This window comes from Tamandua tetradactyla, chromosome 1, assembly GCF_023851605.1.
Source record: "Tamandua tetradactyla isolate mTamTet1 chromosome 1, mTamTet1.pri, whole genome shotgun sequence".
NCBI lineage: Eukaryota > Metazoa > Chordata > Mammalia > Pilosa > Myrmecophagidae > Tamandua > Tamandua tetradactyla.
Window position 1 is genome coordinate 223,709,306 of NC_135327.1, and position 22,439 is coordinate 223,731,744.

General features: G+C 34.0%; 1 protein-coding gene across 1 annotated transcript in view; it reads right to left on the bottom strand.

Annotated features, from left to right (window-relative positions):
- The window catches only part of YME1L1 (YME1 like 1 ATPase), a 56,975-nt gene that overhangs the window by 18,296 nt on the left and 16,240 nt on the right, over positions 1–22,439 (bottom strand). Inside the window, exons 4-12 of the mRNA XM_077153199.1 lie at positions 16,552–16,650; positions 12,658–12,767; positions 11,156–11,306; positions 10,699–10,782; positions 8,635–8,717; positions 3,706–3,796; positions 1,798–1,950; positions 1,146–1,278; positions 12–74 (exon numbers count right to left, since the gene is read on the bottom strand). Coding sequence (XP_077009314.1) covers positions 12–74; positions 1,146–1,278; positions 1,798–1,950; positions 3,706–3,796; positions 8,635–8,717; positions 10,699–10,782; positions 11,156–11,306; positions 12,658–12,767; positions 16,552–16,650 — 967 coding nt within the window. The remainder of the gene's footprint in view (positions 1–11; positions 75–1,145; positions 1,279–1,797; positions 1,951–3,705; positions 3,797–8,634; positions 8,718–10,698; positions 10,783–11,155; positions 11,307–12,657; positions 12,768–16,551; positions 16,651–22,439) is intronic.

Below are 22,439 nucleotides of genomic sequence, written 5' to 3' on the forward strand. Positions count from 1 at the left end.
GTAATACTTACTTATCTAATGCTTCTGGGAAATTTGTGGCTCCTATGATGATAACTCCTTCATTGGGTTTAAAGCTATTAAAAAGAAAAATCTTTTCACTGATAAAGGATAACACACATTTTACAAATCTCTGTGCAAAATTGTTTATCATTAACCTTAATGACAGCAAGAATAGGGATTGATATTTTCCTGCCCCAAATAAGAAGACATCGCTAATTTTTTAAAAAAGGAATAAAGGCTACTCCAGTGCAGTTCAATAAACTGCTAATAACAAATCACCAAATTATCTATGGTTCCATACATTATAGTCTACTTAGGAAGAAATGGCCTGACATAAAAAGTTTGGTGATCAATGATATAAAATGTACCTGACTAATTTTTGAAAAATTATTTTCAAGTTTACCAATTCAAATATTTGCTCCTATAATGAAAAGAGTCTAGAATTTGAGTGTGGTGATGATTGCACAATGAAGCAAAGACACTGTGAGACAATAACTGTATACTTTGGATGGAATATGATACACGAATATATCCCTATAAAATCTGCAGATTAAAAAAATGTATATATATATATTTGCTCCTAGACTTCCTATTTGGTTCCAGAATATCTATCAATATCTTTAACACACATTTGCTTTTTTCAGAGCAATCCCATCAGTTGCTTCTATATTACATAAATTGATGCAAGCTCTGAATCTATTACAGCACTCAAGAGCAGTCAAAAACTGAGTAGGAACTGGTGTATTCTCTAGTTCTTTAAACAGATTAACCTCAGCTTGAATTAACTGCTTTCCTGTCTTAAGTACAACACAGGAAATGAAAAAAAAGCTATAAATAATACAAATTAGTTAAGAGGAGCTGATATATCAATTACATAGATAGTAATAGAAACACAATTCGAGAAAAAAGCCTGCTTTGACCTCTTACATGGGGACTATTCTGTCATCTACATAAAATAACATTATTTGTTATCTATAGAATGTGATCAAATGCTTCATGGGAGCAATTTGCATAATATCAAATTTATATATATCAAATATTAGGAGACATTTGTTATTAATTCTCAATTTTCAAAATTGGATGAAATTCTAATTTTTTAAAAAAAAATCACCATTTCCAATAGACAAAGGAAGACTGTTAATTACCCATCCATTTCAGCAAGAAGCTGATTTATAGTCTGCCTTGAATATGGATGCATTGGAGATTCAATTCTTTTTCCACCAACAGAATCTAATTCATCAATAAATATAACACAAGGTGCATTTGCTTTTGCTTCCCCTAACAAAACAGAAAAGATTCAAGTAAGTTGAAAGGAATCAACCCTTCTGAACAAAAATATATAAATATCAACAACCTGTAAGACTTTCAAAAACCAATAAAGTTTATACATGAGGGAGAAAACACAAAAACAGAGGTCATTTTTCACTGATTTACGAGTAGTAACCTCAGAAGAAAAAAAACTACAAAGAAAATAATATAACACTTAAAAATCAGGTATTCATTCTCAGTTGTGCAGTCAAATGTGTAGCTTATACTCCTTAATTACATATATAGAATTGATGAATAAAATTTTTTAAAACTGAGAGTTTTTCAGAAGCCCCCAACCTTATCTAGCAATCCAGGAGCTATCCCACTTGGAGAAAGAAAACAGCGCTGTTTTAGCTCACACATTAAGTTACCTGAGACTGGAAGCCCACAATGGCTATTTCTTTCCACTATCAATCACAATCACTTAGCACAGAAAGCGTAAGGAACCCTCTTCTAAAATTTTGCATTAAAAGGTGCATTAAAACATACTAAAAAGATTCCTGATGCGGCTGGCTCCCACACCCACAAACATCTCATCAAATTCTGATCCAGAAGCATAATAAAAAGGAACATCAGCTTCTCCAGCCACAGCTCGGGCAAGAAGTGTCTTTCCTGTGCCTGGTGGTCCAACTAAAAGAATTCCTAAAATAAAATACACAATAATAATAATAATAAAAACTTAATCCTTCATATCAACTATTATAATACAAATAATTATTAATTTACATAATTTTAGAACTTAAAGGCACATCAACAAACAGTATTTTCAAACACAGCAAAACATGTTTGTCTGCTAATGATTTGTTTCAGGATCTTGCCATAAACAATTTTCCTTAAACATTTAAATACTGTTCGTTTACGTATCAGCAACAGACAAGATAAGAAGAGTGGATCTTGAGGTAGAAAAATATACACCCATTTATTACTAAACGACTAAAATAAAATTCATATAAAAATGGATTCAAAGACTAAATAAACAAATGTAATGCATGAATTCTGACTGGAACTGTTGTCATAAAAAAACAGCTATTATTTATATAAAAAAATTCTAGGGGCATTTGGTGAAAAATGAAAGAAGAAGTAGACGGTAGATATTAAGGACTTAGTGATAATTTTTCTTGGTGGGATAAGAATAATGTGTTTATTAAGGACAATGTCCTTATTCTTAGGAGATGCATACCAACATATTTAGATGTAAAGTAGGTTGATGTCTACAGCTTTCTTTCAAATGGTTCAAGGGAGAAAAATGTATGTGTACATACATGTATCTATATCTATAAAGAGAAAGAGAAAGAAAGCAAATATGATAGAATGTTAACAACTGTTTGAACCTAAGAGGACAGTATATGTAGGTTAATTAAACTACTCTTCTAAATTTTCTATGTTTGAAACTTTTCATAACAAAATTTTCAAAAGCTAGAAGAAGTAGCCTCTGATTTATATGTAACATTTTCTTAAGTATAAAGACCGCATAAAAAAAGTGAACAAACTACATTAATGTTGCATTTTAACAATTTTTTTTCTGGAGAGCTCAAAAAGACAATGCTATATTAACAAAGGCTTAGGCAAACACACACTTATACACTGCTGAATTCTCAGTAGAGATAGCTGATGGTATAAAAACAAGCCCAACCTTAACTCCACAATTGCATTCCTAGAAACTGACTCTAAGGAAACAATTAAGAATGTGAGCAAAGTCTTGAGTTAGTAAGATGATCAAGCGCTATATTTAATAGCAAAACATTGGAAGCAATATACATGTTCACTATTATGGGGGGCTTGCTTAGATAAATTATGGCACAACTATAAATTGGAAGGACAGCATAAAGCCATTAAAATCACATTGACTATAAGAAACATCAGACAAATCCATATTGAGGAACACGCTACAAATAATTAGCTTGTCGTCTTTGTAACTGTCATGGTCATGAAGGACCACCTTCCACTTCCATCCCCTCAAACAGGCTGAAGAACTGTTTCAGATAAGAGGGAAAACTATGACCTTATTCCTAGGAAATACACACTGAAATATTTAGGAATTAAGGGACCTAATATCTATAACTTACTCTTAAATGGTCAAAACAATATATGTAGAGAAAAAGAGAAAGTGAACGAAAAACAAATGGTGCAAATATTAACCGGGGATTCTGGATTAAAGATCGGGGTAGGAAGGCTCTTTGTAGTATTCTGGCAACTTTTCTTCAAGTTTGAAATTATGTCAAAATTTAAAAATTACAAGAAAAGGGTTATAAAACAGTTTATTCAGAATGAGTACTTTTTTGCTAAAATAGAAAATTCAGAACTAAACTTTAATCAGTTAAATTGGGTGAAAGTTAAATTAGTAATTTAACAATATTTTTAGTACTGTCAAATCATACCAAAGAGAAAATACCTTACCTTTTGGAAGTTTACCTCCAAGCACAGTAAATTTTTGTGGATTTTTCAAGAATTCAACAACTTCCTGCAATTCTTGTTTGGCTTCCTCTACCTATACACAATTTAACAAATAATTTTATATAATACATCAGATTGTCAAAGCTTCCTTTTTGAATCAGTGTAAAAAGCATACAAAGGACTTTAAACACATACAAAGGACTGCATCCTATCCCTTATTAACAGTTATGCAGTCTTCTCACAATCTGAACAAACACTATTTTGAACTTCTTGCAAATGTGGTATGTGGTCTTATCACATATGAATGAAAAGTGAATCCATTTTGTAACAATTTTTATAATACTAATTTGCAATTAATTATGAGGTTGTTCTTTTCATAATGATGTGACAGTCTAAAATTAAGCTATGTTGTGCTGATACTGTTTCATAGAGTTGTAGCAAAAAACAGAAGACAGAAATAGAGCTATTCAATCCTGAAGACAAACAAAATTTTCAGCCTTGAGATCCCCACCAGGATAAAGCCCAATATAATAAACAAGGATGGAAAGTAGAACATTAGCTTAATTTTAAAATCTCTACCTTTAAAATAAGATAAAGAAACTTACCTGTCAAAACAGGTGAGCAATTTGCCAGCTGTTCTAAAACTAAGTCACAAATGCAAATACCCATAGCAAAGAAAGGTAATACTTTGCAGTAGAGGAAAACAGGGACTAAGGGTGGTTCTGGCATTCTGGTAATGTTCCGGTTTTTTGTTTTGTTTTGTTTTGTTTTTTGCAGAAACCGACTGAGCTGTAAGTTTATGATTTGTTGCTTTTGTAAGAATATGTTAAGCTTCAATAAAAGTTATGTTTAAAAAAGATTTCAAGGATATTCATATACTAAAAGGAGACCAAAATATATTTGGTCAAAGCATGCGTATAACACCAACTTTAAGTTGTAGGAATAAAGGAAAAGAAATTAGACATTGTCTACTAGTCAGACAGATATTGTCTACTACTCAAACTACATTTTGCTTCCCCAACATCTATAGTTTGAGTAGTAGACAATGTCTAATATCTATGGTATTCCTCAACTGGGAATTCCAAGATCTATGGAGGAAAATAGGGACTAAGGTAACCAAAGCAATGAATCAAGTTACAAAAGAGTCCTTATTTATGTTTTTAAGGTAACTATATATAAAAAAGTATGCCAGCATATTCAGAAATTCTGGGTAAGGAAATGAGATTCCTAGAAAAATATTTTAAAGACTGGGTAGAACTGATCACAGAAACTACCTAGAGACAAAGTCAAATGCTATTTGGTGCTACAAATTTAGATTTTATAGGAATTATAACATTGATTCATCTTAACATGGAAAATTTTGTGAGGCTCTACTCTAAGGAACTCAATTTCTTTCTTAATGTTTAATCATCAGCATGTCTTCCTTAGCTTTGAACTTAGAAATGCCCTTATCCCAAAAGAATTATGGTATATTCAGTAACTAAGCACATACATTGCAAGCAGAAATTATTTAACCATGTCCTAGCTGACTATTGCCTCAAAAGTAGGTTCCATCTAGGGCATTCTGATTGCTGATCTCATACAAAATGAGGAAAGATCCTCTGCACTGATGATTCAAGTTTTCAAGTAACCACTCCACAAACTCTGCTTCAATTGTTCTCTTCAGCAATTCCACCAGGACTCACAGGTATTTGAATTGCTTTCTCTCCTGCTAATGTTCTTGGGGCTAATTTTCTTGGGATTTCTTTGGAAACTTTTTATTTGTCAGTCTCCTTTGTAAAATTTACTTCTGGCAAGCAACTAAAACACAGCCCACATCACTCTAGAGCACAGAGGATAGTATGGGACCATAGCTCCAGAATTCATTCCTGCTGTTATAAGCAGCCAAGTTCGTAGATTAAGAGAATAAATTCCTGCTGTTATAAGCCACTAAATTTGTAGCAATTTATTATGACAGCTCTAATGTATTAGTTGGCTAAGATACCTGGTCTGAATATAAATTCATTACCCCAAACTTCAAGTAAGTCCAGGGTTATATTTTATTTCCCTAATCCATCCCCCACTTCTCCCAGTCCTACCCGAATTCACACCTCTTCCATAAGCTATTCACATCTCTTCTTTGCCTACATGCTTTCAACTGATAATCTTGATTCTGGCTTTACTACTAGCGAGCTTGCACAAATCTCCCCCCTCACAAATACTATTCCCCCCAACATCTCTACTTTACCTTCTATTACCAGGATGAATTGTCTGTACTCCCCTTTCCAACAAAATCCAGGAGCTGCTCATAATCATCTATTCCATTTCTTCTCCTTCTATTTTCTTGGAAACTCATTCTCATCAGGATTTAATCCCTGCTACTTCACTGATATAGCAATTTATTAAGAATACCAATGACCTCTCCATTACTAAATCCAATGATCAGTTCTCACTTGTCCCATCACTAGCGTTTCACATAGCAGACCACTCCCGCCTCATGGAAATATTTTCTTCCAGGAAATACCCCATCTCTGTCTTCTTTGCTGACTCCTGTTCTCTGTCATCTTAACCCTTGTCATGCTCCCCTGCTCACTACTTGGACCTCTTTTCTAGTTACCCCCCTGGTGTTCAAATCCAACCACATGGACTTGAAATATGTAAATGCAAACCTCTTAATTTTTTATCTCTGGTTCAGACCTCTCCTGTGGACTGAAAATTGGCATATCCAACTGTTTATTTAGCACCTTCATTGGGTATCTCACACTCACCATGTCTAATACTGAATTCCTAATCTTGGTCCCCAAAATCTGTTCTACCCACAGTCTCCCATTTCAGTAAATGGCAACTCTATCCTTCCAACTATTGAGGCTTATAAAAATAGGAATCCTGTTGGTTCTACCTTGAAAATATCAATTCAGAATATCGTCCCTTATCACCAACTCCACTGCTACTATGTAGGTCTCAGTCACCACCGTCCCTCAGCCCCACTGAGTTTATTATTGATACAGCAGCCATAGTGTTTCCATTAAATTTAAGTAATCATACCATTTCTCTGCTGAAAATCCTTCAGTGGCTTCCACTTTCTTGGAATAAAAACCAGAATCTTTGTGATGGCTTACAAGAAGTTATACAATCTGGTTCATATACCTCCCTGACCTCATCTCATACTATTATTGCTCACTCTATCCCACTTTGGCCTTTTACGAGAAAGGGGGAAAATTCAACTTTCCCATATGGAGAATTCCTGATATTCTCACAAACAGTGGGGACAACCAAAGCAATAGGTCAAACCCTCAATCTTGGGGTTTGTTCATATGAAACTCATCCCCACAAAGAAAAGGCAAAGCCTACTTAAAATTAGGCCCGAGAATAATCCCCAGAGAACCTCTTTTGTTGCTCAGATGTGGCCTCTCTCTCTCTCAACCAACATGACAAGCAAAATCACTGTCCTCCTCCTCTTTATGTAGGACATGACTTCCAGGGGTGTGGAAATTCCTGGCAACATGGGACAGAAATCCTAGAATGAACTGGGACTCAGCATCAAAGGACTGGGAAAAACTTCTCGACCAAAAGAGGGAAGAGAGAAATGAGACAAAATAAAGAGTCAATGGCTGCTGAGAGATTCCAAACAGAGTCGAGAAGTTATCCTGGAGGTTATTTTTATGCATCATATAGATATCACCTTTTTAGTTAGGATATAATGGAGAGGCCGGAGGGAGGTGCCTGAAAATGTAGAGCTGTGTTCCCGTAGTCATGTTTCTTGAAGATGATTGTATATAATGATACAGTTTTCACAATGTGACTGTGTGATTGTGAAAACCTTGTGTCTGATGCTCCTTTTATCTATCTTATGGACAGATGAGGAAAACACGTGGATTAAAAATAAATAAATAATAGAGGGAACAAATGTTAAAACAAATTTAGTAGATTGAAATGCTGGTGATCAGTGAGGGGGAGGAGTGAAGGTTATGGTATGTACAAATTTTCTTTTTCTGGATTGATGCAAATGTTCTAAGAAGGGATCGTGGTGATGAATATAAAAAAAGTGGCCTTTAATATCTCATAATATTATTGTTCACTTCATTCCATATAAAAGTGGCCTTTTCACTGATCACTAAATAGGTCAAGTACATACTGCTTCAGGGTCTTTGCTCTGTCTATCCCTTTAACTAGAAATGTTCTTTTCTCAGATAAATACGTGGTGTACTCCATTCTCTCCTTAAAATCTCTGCAGAAATGTTACTTTCTCAGTCAATCTTACCCTGAACAGCTAATTCAAAATTGCAACCCTTGTTTCAGAAATCCCAAATTCATTACTCTGCTTATTTTCTCCGAATTACACACCACCCTTTAACATATTTCTTATTTATCAAATCAATTTCCATTTCCTGCTGCTAGAATTTAAGCTCCTTGAGAGCAAGAATTTTTCATTTTTCTTCTATTCCATCACTTACAACAGAGTCTGGCACTTAGTAACATTCTTATTTGTTAAACAAATGGCTTGTATACACATTAGTATTCATCCATTCTATTAATTCAAGAAATGCACATTATCTATTATGTTCTAGATACTGGAGTTACAAAGATAAATAAAAGAGGAACAGGTGAGGAGAAGCACCAAGAAGAAATGCACGTACATTTCTGTCAGAGTCTAAAGTAACTTGCTCAAACCAGTAAGAGGCAAAACTGAATTTGAAGCCTCAGTCTTTTTTACAGTGAAGTCCACATTCATTACAAGACATCATTCTGCTTCTTCACAAATTAGTAGTCATCTCTGTCATATGACAAAGTCTGATCAGCTGCTACTGTTATTTATCCCAGAATATTTAGATTTCTAGGACTTGGGGATGTGAATTAATCTATTCCAGAACAAAGCCTGGAATCAAATGCTGACTTTACACAGAACATCCAGTAGGGACAGCTTGAAGAGCGGCAAAGAAAACATGAACTTACTCCTTTAACATGTTCAAAGGTGACATTTTTCATCTGGACAGGATCTACTGCAGAATCAAGTCCTGTTGTTGTGCGGAAGCGGACTGAAGAGGAGAAGAGAGAGTTGATAGATACATAAAATTCCAACCTCCTTATTTTAGAGATGCAAGAAAGCAAAGCCCAGAAAAACTAAATGTCTAAGAGACCTGACAAAGGCCACAAAAATTAAGCAGGAATGAAGAGTATAAATTATGTTTTTTTGATCTCATGACCAGGTTCAAGGAGTATATGGTTGCATTAAAACTACATCTTTGTACTTGATAATTAAAGCCAAGAATTATTTTCCTCTTCTCCTTATAATATCTAAATTGCTACATATCTTAAACCAATGATTTTCAAACATCAATGTACATAAAAATCCTGTGAAAAAATGCGATAAAATGTAAGTTCCCAGGCCATGGCACAGAATTTCTGGCTTGCAGGTATGCATTTTAATAAGTATCCTTTTCTATTCTGATACAATCAATCAGGAATCTATACTTTCGCAATACACTGCCTTAAACCCACATAAAAATTGGCATAAGTATTTTAAAACACGACTTAGATTGTCTCACTTTTTATGTAACCTTCTTCTGACAACTGCTACTAATTGCTCTCAGAGGAAGTATCAGTAATGACATCATTAAATACAAGAAAAGTTAGAAAAGGTGTCAACTTTGGGGTACTATGAGAAAGCTTTCTTAAATCTCTCTTCAGGTAAAAAGCCTCCAACCAAAGTTGCTATAAATGAGTGCTGAACAATTTCTAATTTCCTTCGAAGAGGGCAAAAATACCATCTTTAAGGTATATAGAAATTTAGAAGCAAAAAAAAAAAAAAAAAAAAAAAACACTGAGAACATATAAGCAGGGAGAGCAAATTTGAAGCTAGTTCTAGAATAAACAAATAGTTTTACCCCTTCAGTTATTTTTAAGGAACTATACTGATGGACCTAATAAACAATGTGGGGGTCTGGTAAATGGGAACTTGTACTTTCTGTATGATTTCTCTAAAATGTAAAAGAAAAAAAAAGTGTAAAATTAATTTGCAGCAGAACCACAGGAACCAAATAACAATTAGAGTAATTACTCAGAGGCAACACATTTCATATTTTAATAAGGCTTTGATTAATGTTAGATATAAATCAAGATATGTATATGAATAATCGAAGCTCATTTCTTTTTGCTCCCTTATCTGGTAGCACTCATCTCATCCCTATAGGGCTCTTTTTTGGAAGAAAAGGAACAAGCAAATGAATCTAGTTATAAAAGGGTCATTCCTAGATGTTAAAAGTAATCCCAGGTTTGATGCCACAAAAAACATTAAAAAATACATGAAAAGTCCTGGGATAAAGTCCTGAGCAAGGTCAACCAATGTTTTTAATCGTACATCAGTTTTTGTCTCATAATTGCCAATCATAAATGAAGCAGATCACATTGGGTACAAACTTAACTGTAGCTGAGAAATTAATTTGAACCACTTAAATCTGACATCACACCACATAAGTGAACTGAAAAAATACTAATGTGGGATTCATTTGAAGTAATCCGGACTATTTTAATTTGTATTGCTACAGTAAAAATCTCTTACATTTTTAATTTTATAATTGGATAAGTATCATTTCCTAAAATCTAGGAAATTAACCACTACTAGAAATTGAACTAACATCTTTCATTCTAATATAATTCCCAGAATTTCAACAAAATGGTATATTCTCAAAACAAGTAAAACAAACTTTTCCATAGTATGAAAGAACTTTTCTTGTACTCTATAAAACAATGTAAATATAAAAAGCCCTCTGACACTGCAGATGGTACACAATCACAGCAGATTAAAACTTATCTACTTGAATGCAAAAAACAATCTCAAAGGCATCTTGACTATTAGGAATGAAAGGCCTAGACCATAGACCTCTAATCTTAACATTTTCTTTTTCTAAGTTTTAGGCAGACTAACTATGAAAGAGAAATGACTATTTAAAGGAATTAAAAATTAACAAATCAGATAAAAAGAGCCAATAAAAAAAGATTTTAAAAGAAAGTCTTTACCAGATAAAAACGGGTTTTTTAAGAGTCCATAAATGCCAAGCAGCAGCAGAATAAGAAGAAACAGACGAGTTCGCCTAAGAGAATCTGGAAGGGGAAGAAAAACTTTCAATCAAATGACATGAATGAATTATGACAATTCACCAAAAAGTAAATATTAGGTTGTTGTTGATAATCATATTTTTTCACATGCTAGCTTAGAACCTTGCATAATTGCCATGATTTCCCTTTAGCACCCCGGTACCAAAAAGTTCACGAAGCCACAGGGGTTAGATGGACACTCAGACTTCTATCTTTGAGTTTGGTTTCTCTCTTGAGAATGTGCAAGTGCCAGCAAATGTTTCCTCTTTCACTCAGTTTAGGTTGCAAATATGTGGCACCCAACAATGGAAAGACGGATGATTGCTATTAATCACTTAAATGTAGGACTAAGAATTCCTTTCAGACCTTCTCAACTTACCATTGGTCTTTTGTGTGAGGGCTTGTGCTTTAAGAAAACCTTCTGCAAAACCAGTTTTAAATGCATCTTGGTGAGCTTCAGGTATGTTTTTGGTTTTCATGAGTTTGTCCAAACTCTCAACATCAGAGCCCCTGTCCCGCAACAGAAACCCCTAAATACACAAACAACATTATCAGTACTGGTTGGCTACATGCATAACAACACTATATTGTCATACAGGTAATAATAATAATACTGTGACCATCTCCAAAAAAAATTCATTAAAATTCTAAAATTTTTAATTTTATTGTCAATATAAAGAATTAGATTAAGGTTCAACAATGAATTCGAGAATCAATGACTAGGAAACGTAACACCAGACACTAGAACTGCATCAACCGACGACTATAAAGAAAGTGACAACATACTTTGTAAGAACATTATATTGAAAATAGTTGAAGATATCTGTTGACTTGAGTTCTAATGGCTTGATGCTCACATCTCTATCTCTGCTAGATGAAAACCTTCTTTAGTTTATTAAACATGTTTACTGAGTACCTTTTATATACTCAATCCTCTATAAATTATGAATTTATAAAATTCAACTATTGATCTAAAACTCTACTGGAAAGAGATATGTAAATAAATAAGTTTCAGAAATTACATAGTCATTATGTTAGAAGTACTAAGTAAGGAGTAAAATAAATCCTACCTAAGGAAGTCAGAAAAACCTTACAGAGAATGGGAAATCTAAACCACAGGGAATAAATACTGTGAATCATTTCACAGAGGCATGAAACATTCTTTAGTGCTCAAGAACTGCAAGCAAACTTATGACAGTACTTTAAAATATCAAGAAAGTAAAGGCGGAAGTAGAGTGGGCAACACATTGAAAGATGACACCAGAAAAATGTTAGACAGAAACCAGATGATGAAATACCCCATATATGATATCAGGGATTTCAGAATAAATGCATTTAGATGATCATTTCAGAAAGCTTGGGTTGGAAGCAGCCTAGAGACTAGCCTGAGAGGAGCGAGAACAGAGGCAGAGACTATATGAGTATTTATTAGACCAATCTAGACAAGAAATAATTATAGCCTATTTATGGCAGTAGAGTTAGAGGTGAAGAGAAAGGGAGAAACTTAAGAAATAGTTAGGAGGTTCAATCAAATAACTTTATCAGCGGACATGGGAAGTGAAGCCAGATGGACAAATTTAGGTTGAATGCCTAGTTTCCAACTTGGGTGAATGGGTAGATGCTACTCATTAATGCAGAGTACACATAAACAGGTAGAGGTTGGTGGCAGAAAACTAGGAGGGAAAGGTCTAATAGTCAAGTGGACAGACAAGTTTGGCATCCAGAAGAGTTGTGGGTCTAATGATTAAACAAGTTATTAATACCTTATCCTAAGTGGAAAAACAGGAAAAAGATCCATCAGCGAATAACAAAACATGTTAAAGGCCCTTCTTTTAATAATTTGAACATTATTGCTTTTTGAAACAAAAAAGATCTAATTACCTTCACAAAAGACGGCGCTATATGCTGTGTTTCTGCTAACCTTTCAGAGGTGGACTGTAGACGCCGTGTCCTTGATTTCAAAGTTTTAAAACCCCGAGACTGTATGAAAACTGAATAAAAAAACACCATTTACTTCTCATTACAAATTTTTGCAAGAAAAAAAAATGCCCGTGATTCAAAGCCCTGAATCTTCACAGGTGTAGATCCTATTTTATTATTTTTTTTTAACATGGGCAGGCATCGGGAATTGAACCTGGGTCTCCAGAATGGCAGGCAATCTAGTCTATTTTTTAACAAGTTTTTACATGATATAAACACAAGCTACATATGTCTATCATCCTTTATAAAAAAAAAACTTTAGACATATCTATTTATTTCATGCATAAAGAGTTGGAAAAGTAAACAGAGAAGTTGGAGGATTTCACACTATAATTTGGAAAAGCAGAGTAACAACTCTGATAAAATTGTCCAAATTCCCCCAAAAGCCAAGTCATTAAAATCAGTTAAATCTATACAAGTAATTATATTTTTCTTGGTAATTAACAAATGTTTTAAACAGGAAAAAAAGAAGAATGTAACGTTATAATTAGTGTCTCCTAATTACTTAATTCTCCAAACCTTCCTTCCCAGAGGTAACCACTTTCAATTTCATGACTATCCTTATATGCAAACATGTATACACACGTTTTCTGTAAAAATTATTCTAGAATTGTGGATAATTTTCTACGATTACCTTCTTTCACTTAACAAAATATCATGGACATTTTTTCAAAACAGGATAGATGCTACATTGAGTTTAATGGCTAATTATAATTTTCTAACTTATGACAGTACTACGATCTAGTCAACCATTTCCCTACTACTGATATTAGCTGTCTCCCATTTGTCATTGTTAGAAACTGTCCCCCAAAAGGCTATTATCAATATCTACTCCCATCAATGAATATGAATGTGTCTGTTTATCGATACCCTTATCAACACTGGATAATATAATTCAATCTGAATGGACAAAAAACTGGTTCTTGTTTTAATTTGCTTTCCCCTGATTACAAGCAAGGGAAAATCTTGAAAAACAATTTGTATTTATTGACTTATTTCTTTAGTGATGGAATCTAAATTCCTTTGCACATTTTTCTATTTTTTTTATTTGTAGAAGAGTACAGATGTCACAAATTATAACCTTCTGTTATATATTGCAAATATATTTTTAATACATCTTTTGTATTTTAACTGTGACAAAGTAATTTAGAAATTTAACATAGCCATATATTTTAAACTTCAGCAGTTTTTGAAATTTTTTTGATTAGAGAATCCCTTCCCCACATGAGTATTTTAAAGACAGTCTATTCATTTCTGATAACACCATTATATCTTCCAAATTTTCAGATCTCTAAAGTATTTGGGACATTAATTTTTTCACAAGATGTAAGAAAGAACCTGACTCCCATTTTCCAAAATGAATAGCCAATTAGCCTAATAACATTTATTAATAAATCATCATTTGTTCACTGATCTCAAAATCTTAATTCTATTATATTTACGTATATGGTAAATATCTATGCCAGCACTAGCTTAAATTCTGTAGTTTTATAGTTAATTGATAGTACACTAGTTTGATTTCTGTTGCTAAAAAATGCATTTGATATATTTATTGAATGCGGGGAAATCCTCATGATCAGTATTCTTTTTCAAAATATTCTCCACTACTCCAAATTAAATTTAAAACAGCTTATCTATTTCTAAAAACAGATCTTTACAATTCTGATTGGAATTGTAATGAATTTATACATTTGGGCATAGGGTTGATCCTGCTTGTGTCGTGAGTCCTTCTAAAAAGGATTATGATATTCTATTTTATTTTATTTTGCAAAAAAGTGAATTAATTCCCTCCAGGAAAGATGTGTGTTTGTGCGTGAGAAAGAGAGAGGGTGTGCATGTAAGTTGCATATTCCTTGTCAGGATAAAAATCATCTACTAGGTTTGAAAGAAACTGTAAATAAAACCGATTGCTAAAATATAGGAAAGCTTTGGTTTTTATGCATTTCTTTTTTAAGGTACCAACTCAGCGAACTCTTACCATTTGAAAAGACTTATAACTAACTTTCTGGTAAACAATCATATCATCTGCAAATAATGATTTTGCCCGTTCAATTAATTTTTTTTTTTTTTTTAACATGGGCAGGCACCGGGAATCGAACCTGGGTCCTTGGGAATGGCAGGCAAGCATTCTTACCGGCTGAGCCACCGTGGCCCACCCGCCCCTTCAATTAATATGATTCATTTCTTTTTCATTTTAATCACATTGTTCAAAACCTCCAAATAAATGCTGAATAAAAACAGGATACTGGGCGGGCCATGGTTGGCTCAGCAGGTAGAGTTCTCACCTGCCGTGCCATAGCAGAGACCCAGGATCGATTCCCAGTGCCTGCCCATACAAAAAAACCCCAACAAAACAGGATACTAGATATTTTGTCTTTCATATTAAATGGGAACATGACAATTTCACTCAATTTTTAGCTTACCAAGAGTTTTTTAAAACAAGTATAGCAATTAAAATATACCAAATTCCTTTTATCATCTATGAAATAACAGATTTTCTTCTTTAACTGATCAACATAATCAATTACATAGATGACCTAATGTTAAAACACTGTTGTATTCCTTAAATACAGCTTTTGATAATATATTTTAGCACAACTCTAGATTTATTTTCTTCAGATTTTACATCATATCTTAAGAATTATTCTGTCTTCTGCATTAACTAGTCTCTGCTCAACTTTGTGCCTGTTTCACGTTTTAAGTTTTCCTTAATTATGTGGAGATTCTTGGTAAAGAATACAGCAATCAATACTAACTACAGATGATTTTCCTTAACATTATTAGCAAAGCAGTAAATTTAACAGCATTATATAAAACACAGACTACAGTGAGTGAGCAGGATACCTTCAGTAATTGTGTGATTAAATTCCAAAGTAAACTGGTACTGTTGTATATATGACATAACTGTTCAAGCCATGAGTCTACAGAGACAGATTCTACAACACACACACACACACACACACACACACACACACACACACACACACACACAGAACCCTCATTAGAAAGCTGTTTTTTTAATTATTTAAACTAATTTTAGTGTGAAGGTTGAAAGCCATTATTTGCTCTGTGATCGGCCCACTTTCAGCAATCTTTCAACCATTTACTATATCAATATCTCACAGCCAACTCTTACTGGCTTTGGGTTGGGTTTTTTTTCCTGAATTCCACTGGAAATAGTACTGGAAAAGAAGTGGAAGCACTTCTTCCATACACTGTATTATAAGTTCAAGAGCACACTTGGAGTTATATTGTCTTTTTTCATTTATAACAATGAAGGTAGGGAACACCTGTTTTTCATCTATAACTAGCATGTAAATAATATTACTAGAGCCTGGTACCCAATAAAAATATTAATGAATGTTTATTTAATTTTGCTATAAATGTGACATCATGTACTTATATACCTTATGGAAAGTTCTCAAGTTATTGGCCCACTGATGAAAACTTTCTGTTATTATCACTGACTATTTTCTCATTTTCTAATTTTTTCAATATTTCAATGGTCTTCTGAAAATGAGACATAAACAAATGTGCTTTGTCAATTATCCTGAATGTGGTATAGATAAGTTCCCAGGAGTGTGATTCACTGTTAGACTTATCACAGACACTCAAAATTCACACGTTATTTCATATTCTTCAGTTATAATGCTACATAGAGGCATCAAAACTAACTCTACATATTCTTACAGTGAGCTACAAATAAATGTTCATATTCATTAACAGCAACAAGAAAAACAAACCAGATTAATTAAAAGTTTTTTTAACAAAATAACTGACATTATTGCTTCATACCTGGCAAATACTGAAGATGTGAGCAAATGTTTTGAAGAGTTCTTGGATGTTGTCTGTACAAGCAAGAGGAACGTAAACTACTAAAAATATCTAAGTAACCTGGAGGGAAATTGCAAAAAAGTAAACTTTTGAATTACAAATCCAAAATACTTCATATGCAATACCATCATTTTATCAAATATTAGAAAATTCAAAATATGAGTCTCATGTTTTATTGTACATGATATGACTCCATTTTTACAATAATATCTAAATACTGCTATTTACTTTAAATCTTAAGAGTTCATTAGTGTACTGTACCTGTCCAGGAGACTGTCATTTTTATGTGGTATACAAATATTGAGGCTGATGATACTACATTCAAATTAAGAGGCAAAAAATATATATATGTTTAGGCTAAAGTTACTTTTACTTAAGCACATACAGAGATAAGGAATTGTTATTTCTTAAAGACAATCGACAAAACTCTGAAGTATATTTTTTCTATTGTCTTTTTATTTTTTTCTGAATGGATGCAAATGTTCTAAGAAATGATGAATATGCAACTAAGTGATGATATTGTGAATTACTGATTATCTATGTTAATTTTTATTTCATTTGTTGATTTTTTAATTAATAAATAAATTTTAAAAAAAGCTCTAAAGTATGAAAAACTATAAACGAAAGCTACTGTTATCTTTCTCTATTAAGAATCCCATAAAGTGTCATCTGATATGAAGAAAGTTCTTTCCATAACTGTAAACCATGAATGCTTTGGTCACCATCCTTCCTTATTCTTTTTTAAAAAATTTTTTATTAATAAAATCAATCAACACACAATGCAAACATGCTTAACTTAGTATGAAAATTCCATACTGGTATGTAATCAATGGCTCACAATATAATCACACAGTTGTATATTCATTGCCATGATTGTTTCTCAGAACATTTACACCACTCCAGAAAAAGAAATAAAAGGAAAAAATTCATACATGCCATACCCCTTACCTCTCCCTCTCATTGACCACTAATATTTCCCTCTACCGAATTTATTTTAATGTTTGTTCCCCTTATTATTTATTAACTTTTAATCCATGATTTTTACTCATCTGTCCATACAGTAGATAAAAGGGGCATCAGACACAAGGTTTTCACAATCACACACTTTTATACAATCATCTTCAAGAAACATGGCTATTGGAACACAGCTCTACAACTTCAGACACTTCCCTCTAGCTTCTTTAATACACATTTTAAAAAAATGTTTATTAATAAAACCAATCAACATGCAATGATATTTTTTATCACAGTTGTATATTCATCAACATGATAATATTGTTAGAACATTTGCATCAATTCAGAAAAAGAAATAAAAAACAGAAAAAAATTCATACATACCATACCCCTTACCCCTCCCCCTTTCATTGATCACTAGCATTTCAATCTACTAAATTTATTTTAGCATTTGTTCCCCCTATTGTTTATTTTTAATCCATATGTTTTACTTATCTGTCCATAAGGTAGAAAAAAGAAGCATGATGCACAAGGTTTTCACAACCACACAGTCAAATTGCGAAAACTACATCATTATACAATCATCTTTAAGAAACATGGCTACTGGAACACAGCTCTACATTTTCAGGCACTTCCCTCCAGCCTCTCTGTTATACCTTCACTAAAAAGGTGATACTTATTTAATGCATAAGAATAACTTCGAGGTTAACCTCTTGACTCTATTTCAAACCCTCAGCCCTGACACTTTATTTTGTCTTATTCCTCTCTTCCCCCTTTCAGTTGAGAAGGTTTTTTCAATCCCTTAGAGCCGAGTCCCAGCTCATTCTAGGATTTCTGTCTCATGCTGCCAGAGGGGTTTACACCTCTGGGAGTCATGTCCCACGTAGAGGCAGGGAGGGCAGTGAGTTTGCTTGCCATGTTGGCTGAGAGACAGCCCACATCTGAACAACAAAAGAGGTTCTCTGGGGGTGACTCTGGCCTAATTTCAAGTAGGCTTAGCCTATCCTTTGCAGGGATATGTTTCATATGAACAAACCCCAAGATTTTGAGGCTCTGCCTATTGCTTTGGTTGTCCTCACCACTTGCGAGAATATCAGGCTTTCTCCATATAGGGAAGTTGACTTTTCCCTCTTTTTCACCATTCCACCAAGGGGACTGTGCAAGGACTTTTTTATCCACTGTTCAATTCACTCTGGGATTTATCAGGTCATCACTCCAGACAAACCTAAAAAATCTCATGCCCTACTCAAGGTTCTATGTACTTACGGTGTTCAATTAAACTGTCCACAAAAGTTATACTAGGAAGTGCACTATTCAAAATATACACATTTTGTAGCAAATAAACATTCTTTGTTTTAGTCTCACACGAGTTTTAAATATGAATTACCATCTGTTTTCAACACCCTGCAGTGCTGACATTTCTTTGTTCTTCTCACGCAAAAACATTTTTTAATTTGTACATTTAGTCACTATCCTTCTACACTTAAGGCATTCCTAGATTATACCATCTCAGCCTTTATCGTCTATCTTTCCTTCTGATTTTATTTGTGACCCCAACCCTCCTCCCTCGATTATTCTCACATTCAGCTTCATTCAGGGTACTAACATTATTGTATTACAGTTAGGTAGTATCGTGCTATCTATTTCTGAATGTTTACAATCAGTCCTGTTGCATAATCTGTACCCCTTCAGTGCAATTACCCAGTATCTACCCTATTTCTATCTCCTGATGGTCTCTGCTCTTAAGTGAAATTCTCCAAGTTCATTCATTAATGCTAGTTCATATCAGTGAGATCATATAGTATCTGTCCTTTTCTTTCTGGCTAATCTCACTCAGCATAATGTTCTCAAGGTCCATCCATGCTGTTACATACTTCATAACTTTATTTTGTCTTTCAGCTGCATAATATTCCATTGTATGTATATGACACAGCTTGTTTAGCCACTCGTCTGGTGATGGACATTTTGGCTGTTTGCATCTTTTGACAATCATATGTAATGCTGCTAAAAACACTGGTGTGCAAATGTCCGCTTGTGTCCTTGCCCTCACATGTCCTCTGAGTAGATAGTTAGCAATGGTATCACGGGATCATACGATAATTCTATACTTAGCTTCCTGAGGAACCGACAAACTGCCCTTGCATAGCAGTTGTATCATTTGACATTCCCACCAACAGTGGATAAGTGTGCCTCTTTCTACACATTCTCTCCAGCATTTGTCATTTTCTGCTTTATTGACAATGGCCATTCTGGTGGCTGTGAGATGATATCTCATTGTGGTTTTGATTTGCATTTCCCTAATAGCCAGGGAAGTTCAGCATCTTTTCATGTGCCTTTTGGCCGTCTGTATTTCCTTTTCTGAGAAGTGTCTGTTCAAGCCTTTTGCCCATTTTGTAATTGCGTTGTCTTTTATGTTGTTGAGTTCAACAATCTCTTTATATATTCTGGATACCAGACCCTCATCTGATATATCATTTCCAAATATTGCCTCCCATCGTGTAGGCTGCATTTTTACTTTCTTGACAAAGTTTTTTGATGCACAAAGGTGTTTAATTTTGAAGAGTTCCCAATTATTTCTTTCTTTCTTCAGTGCTTTGGTGTAAGATCTAGGAAACAGCCTCGTATTATAAGATTTATAAGCTATTTTCTTACATTTTCTACTAAAAGTTTTGTGGTCTTAGATCTAACGTTTAGGTCTTTATTCCATTTTGAGTTAATTTTTGTATAGGGTGTGAGATATGGATCCTTTTTCAATCTTTTGCATGTGGATACCCAGTTCTCTAGGCACCATTTACTGAAGAGACCGTTCTGTACAATGTGAATTGGTTTCACTGCCTTATCAACGATCAATTGTTCGTGTGGGCCACGGTGGCTCAGCAGGCAAGAATGCTTGCCTGCCATGCCAGAGGACCCGGGTTTGTTTCCCGGTACCTGCCCATGTAAAAAAAAAAAAAAAAAAAAAAAGACCAATTGTTCACAGACGAGAGGGTCTATATCTGAAAACTCTATTCAATTCCATTGGTCAGTTTATCTATCTCTATGCCAATACCATGCTGTTTTGACCACTGTAGCTTCACAATAGGCCCTAAAGTCAGGGCCTCCAGCTTCATTTCTCAGGATGTTTGTAGCTATTCAGGGAACCTGGCCCTTCCAGATAAATTTGGTTACTAGTATTTCAATTTCTGAAAAGTAAGTTTTTGGGATTTTAACTGGTATAGCATTGAATATATAAACCAGTTAAGGGTATAATTGACATCTTAACTATATTTATTTAGTCTTCCAATCATGAACATGGTATGCCCTTCCATTTAAGTCTTCTGTGATTTCTTTTAGCAATTTCTTGTAGTTTTCTTTGTGTAGGTCTTTTGTATCCTAAGTCCAATTTATTCCTAAATATTGTGCTCTTTTTGCAATTGTAAATGGAATTTTTTTCTTGATTCCCCCTCAGATTGCTCATTATTAGTGTATAGAGACACTAGAAATTTTTGAGTGTTGATTTTGTAACCTGCCATTTTGCTAATACTCATTTATTAGCTCTAGTAGTTTCGCTGTGGATTTTTCAGGGTTTTCGACATATAGTATCATATCATCTGCAAACAGTGAGAGTTTTACTTCTTCCTTTCCAATTTTGATGCCTTGTATTTCTTTTTCTTGCCTAACTGCTCTGGCTAGAACTTGCAACACAATGCTGAATAACAATGGTGACAGTGGACATCCTTGTCTTTTTCCTGATCTTAGGGGGAGAATTTTCAGTTTTTCCCCATTGAGGATGATGTTAGCTATGGATTTTTCATATATTCCCTTTATCATGTTGAGGAAGTTCCCTTCTATGCCTATCTTTACAACAAGAAAGGATGCGAATTTTATCAAATGCCCTTTCTGCATCAATCGAGATGATCATGTGGTTTTTCTACTTTGATTTGTTGATATGGTGTTGATTTTATAATGCTGAATCATTCTTGCATACCTGGAATGAATCCTACTTTGTGATGGTGTATAATTCTTTTCATATGCTGCTGGATTCGATCTGCAAGGATTTTGTTGAGGATTTTTGCATCTATATTCATCAGAGATTGGTCTGTAATTTTATTTTCTTGTAATATCTTTGTCTGGCTTCGGTATGAGGGTGATATTGGCTTCATAGAATGAGTTAGGCAGCCTTCCCTCCTCTTCAATTTTTTTGGAAGAGTTTGAGCAGGATTGGTATTAATTCTTTCTTGAATGTTTGATAGAATTCACATGTGAAGCCATCTGGTCCTGGACTTTTCTTTTTTGGGAACTTCTTAATGACTAATTCAATTTCTTTACTTGTGATGGGCCTGTTAAGGTCATCTTTTTCTTCCCAAATCAGTGTTGTCTGTTCATGCCTTTCTAGGAGTTGTCCATTTCATCTACACTGCCTAGTTTATCAGCATAAAGTTGTTCATAGTATTCTGTCATTACCTCCTTTATTTCTGAGGGGTCAGTGGTTATGTCCCCTCTTCAATTTCTGATTTTATTTACTTGTATCCTCTCTCTTTTTTTGTCAACTTTGCTAAGGGTCCTTCTACTGATTTTCTCATCAAACCAACTTCTGATTTTGTTGATTTTCTCAATTGTTTCACGTTCTCAATTTCATTTATCTCTGCTCTAATCTTCGCTATTTCTTTCCTTTTGCTTCTTTGGGGTTAGTTTGTTCTTTCTCTACTTCTTCCAAGTGAACAGTTAATTCCTCAATTTTTGCTCTTTCTTCCTTTTTGATATAGGCATTTAGGGCAATAAACTTCCCTCTTAGCACTGCCTTTTCTACATCCTATAAGTTTTTATATGTTGTGTTTTCATTTTCATTTGCTTCGAGATATTTACTGATTTCTCTTGTAAATTCTTCCTTGACCCACTGATTGTTTATGAGTGTG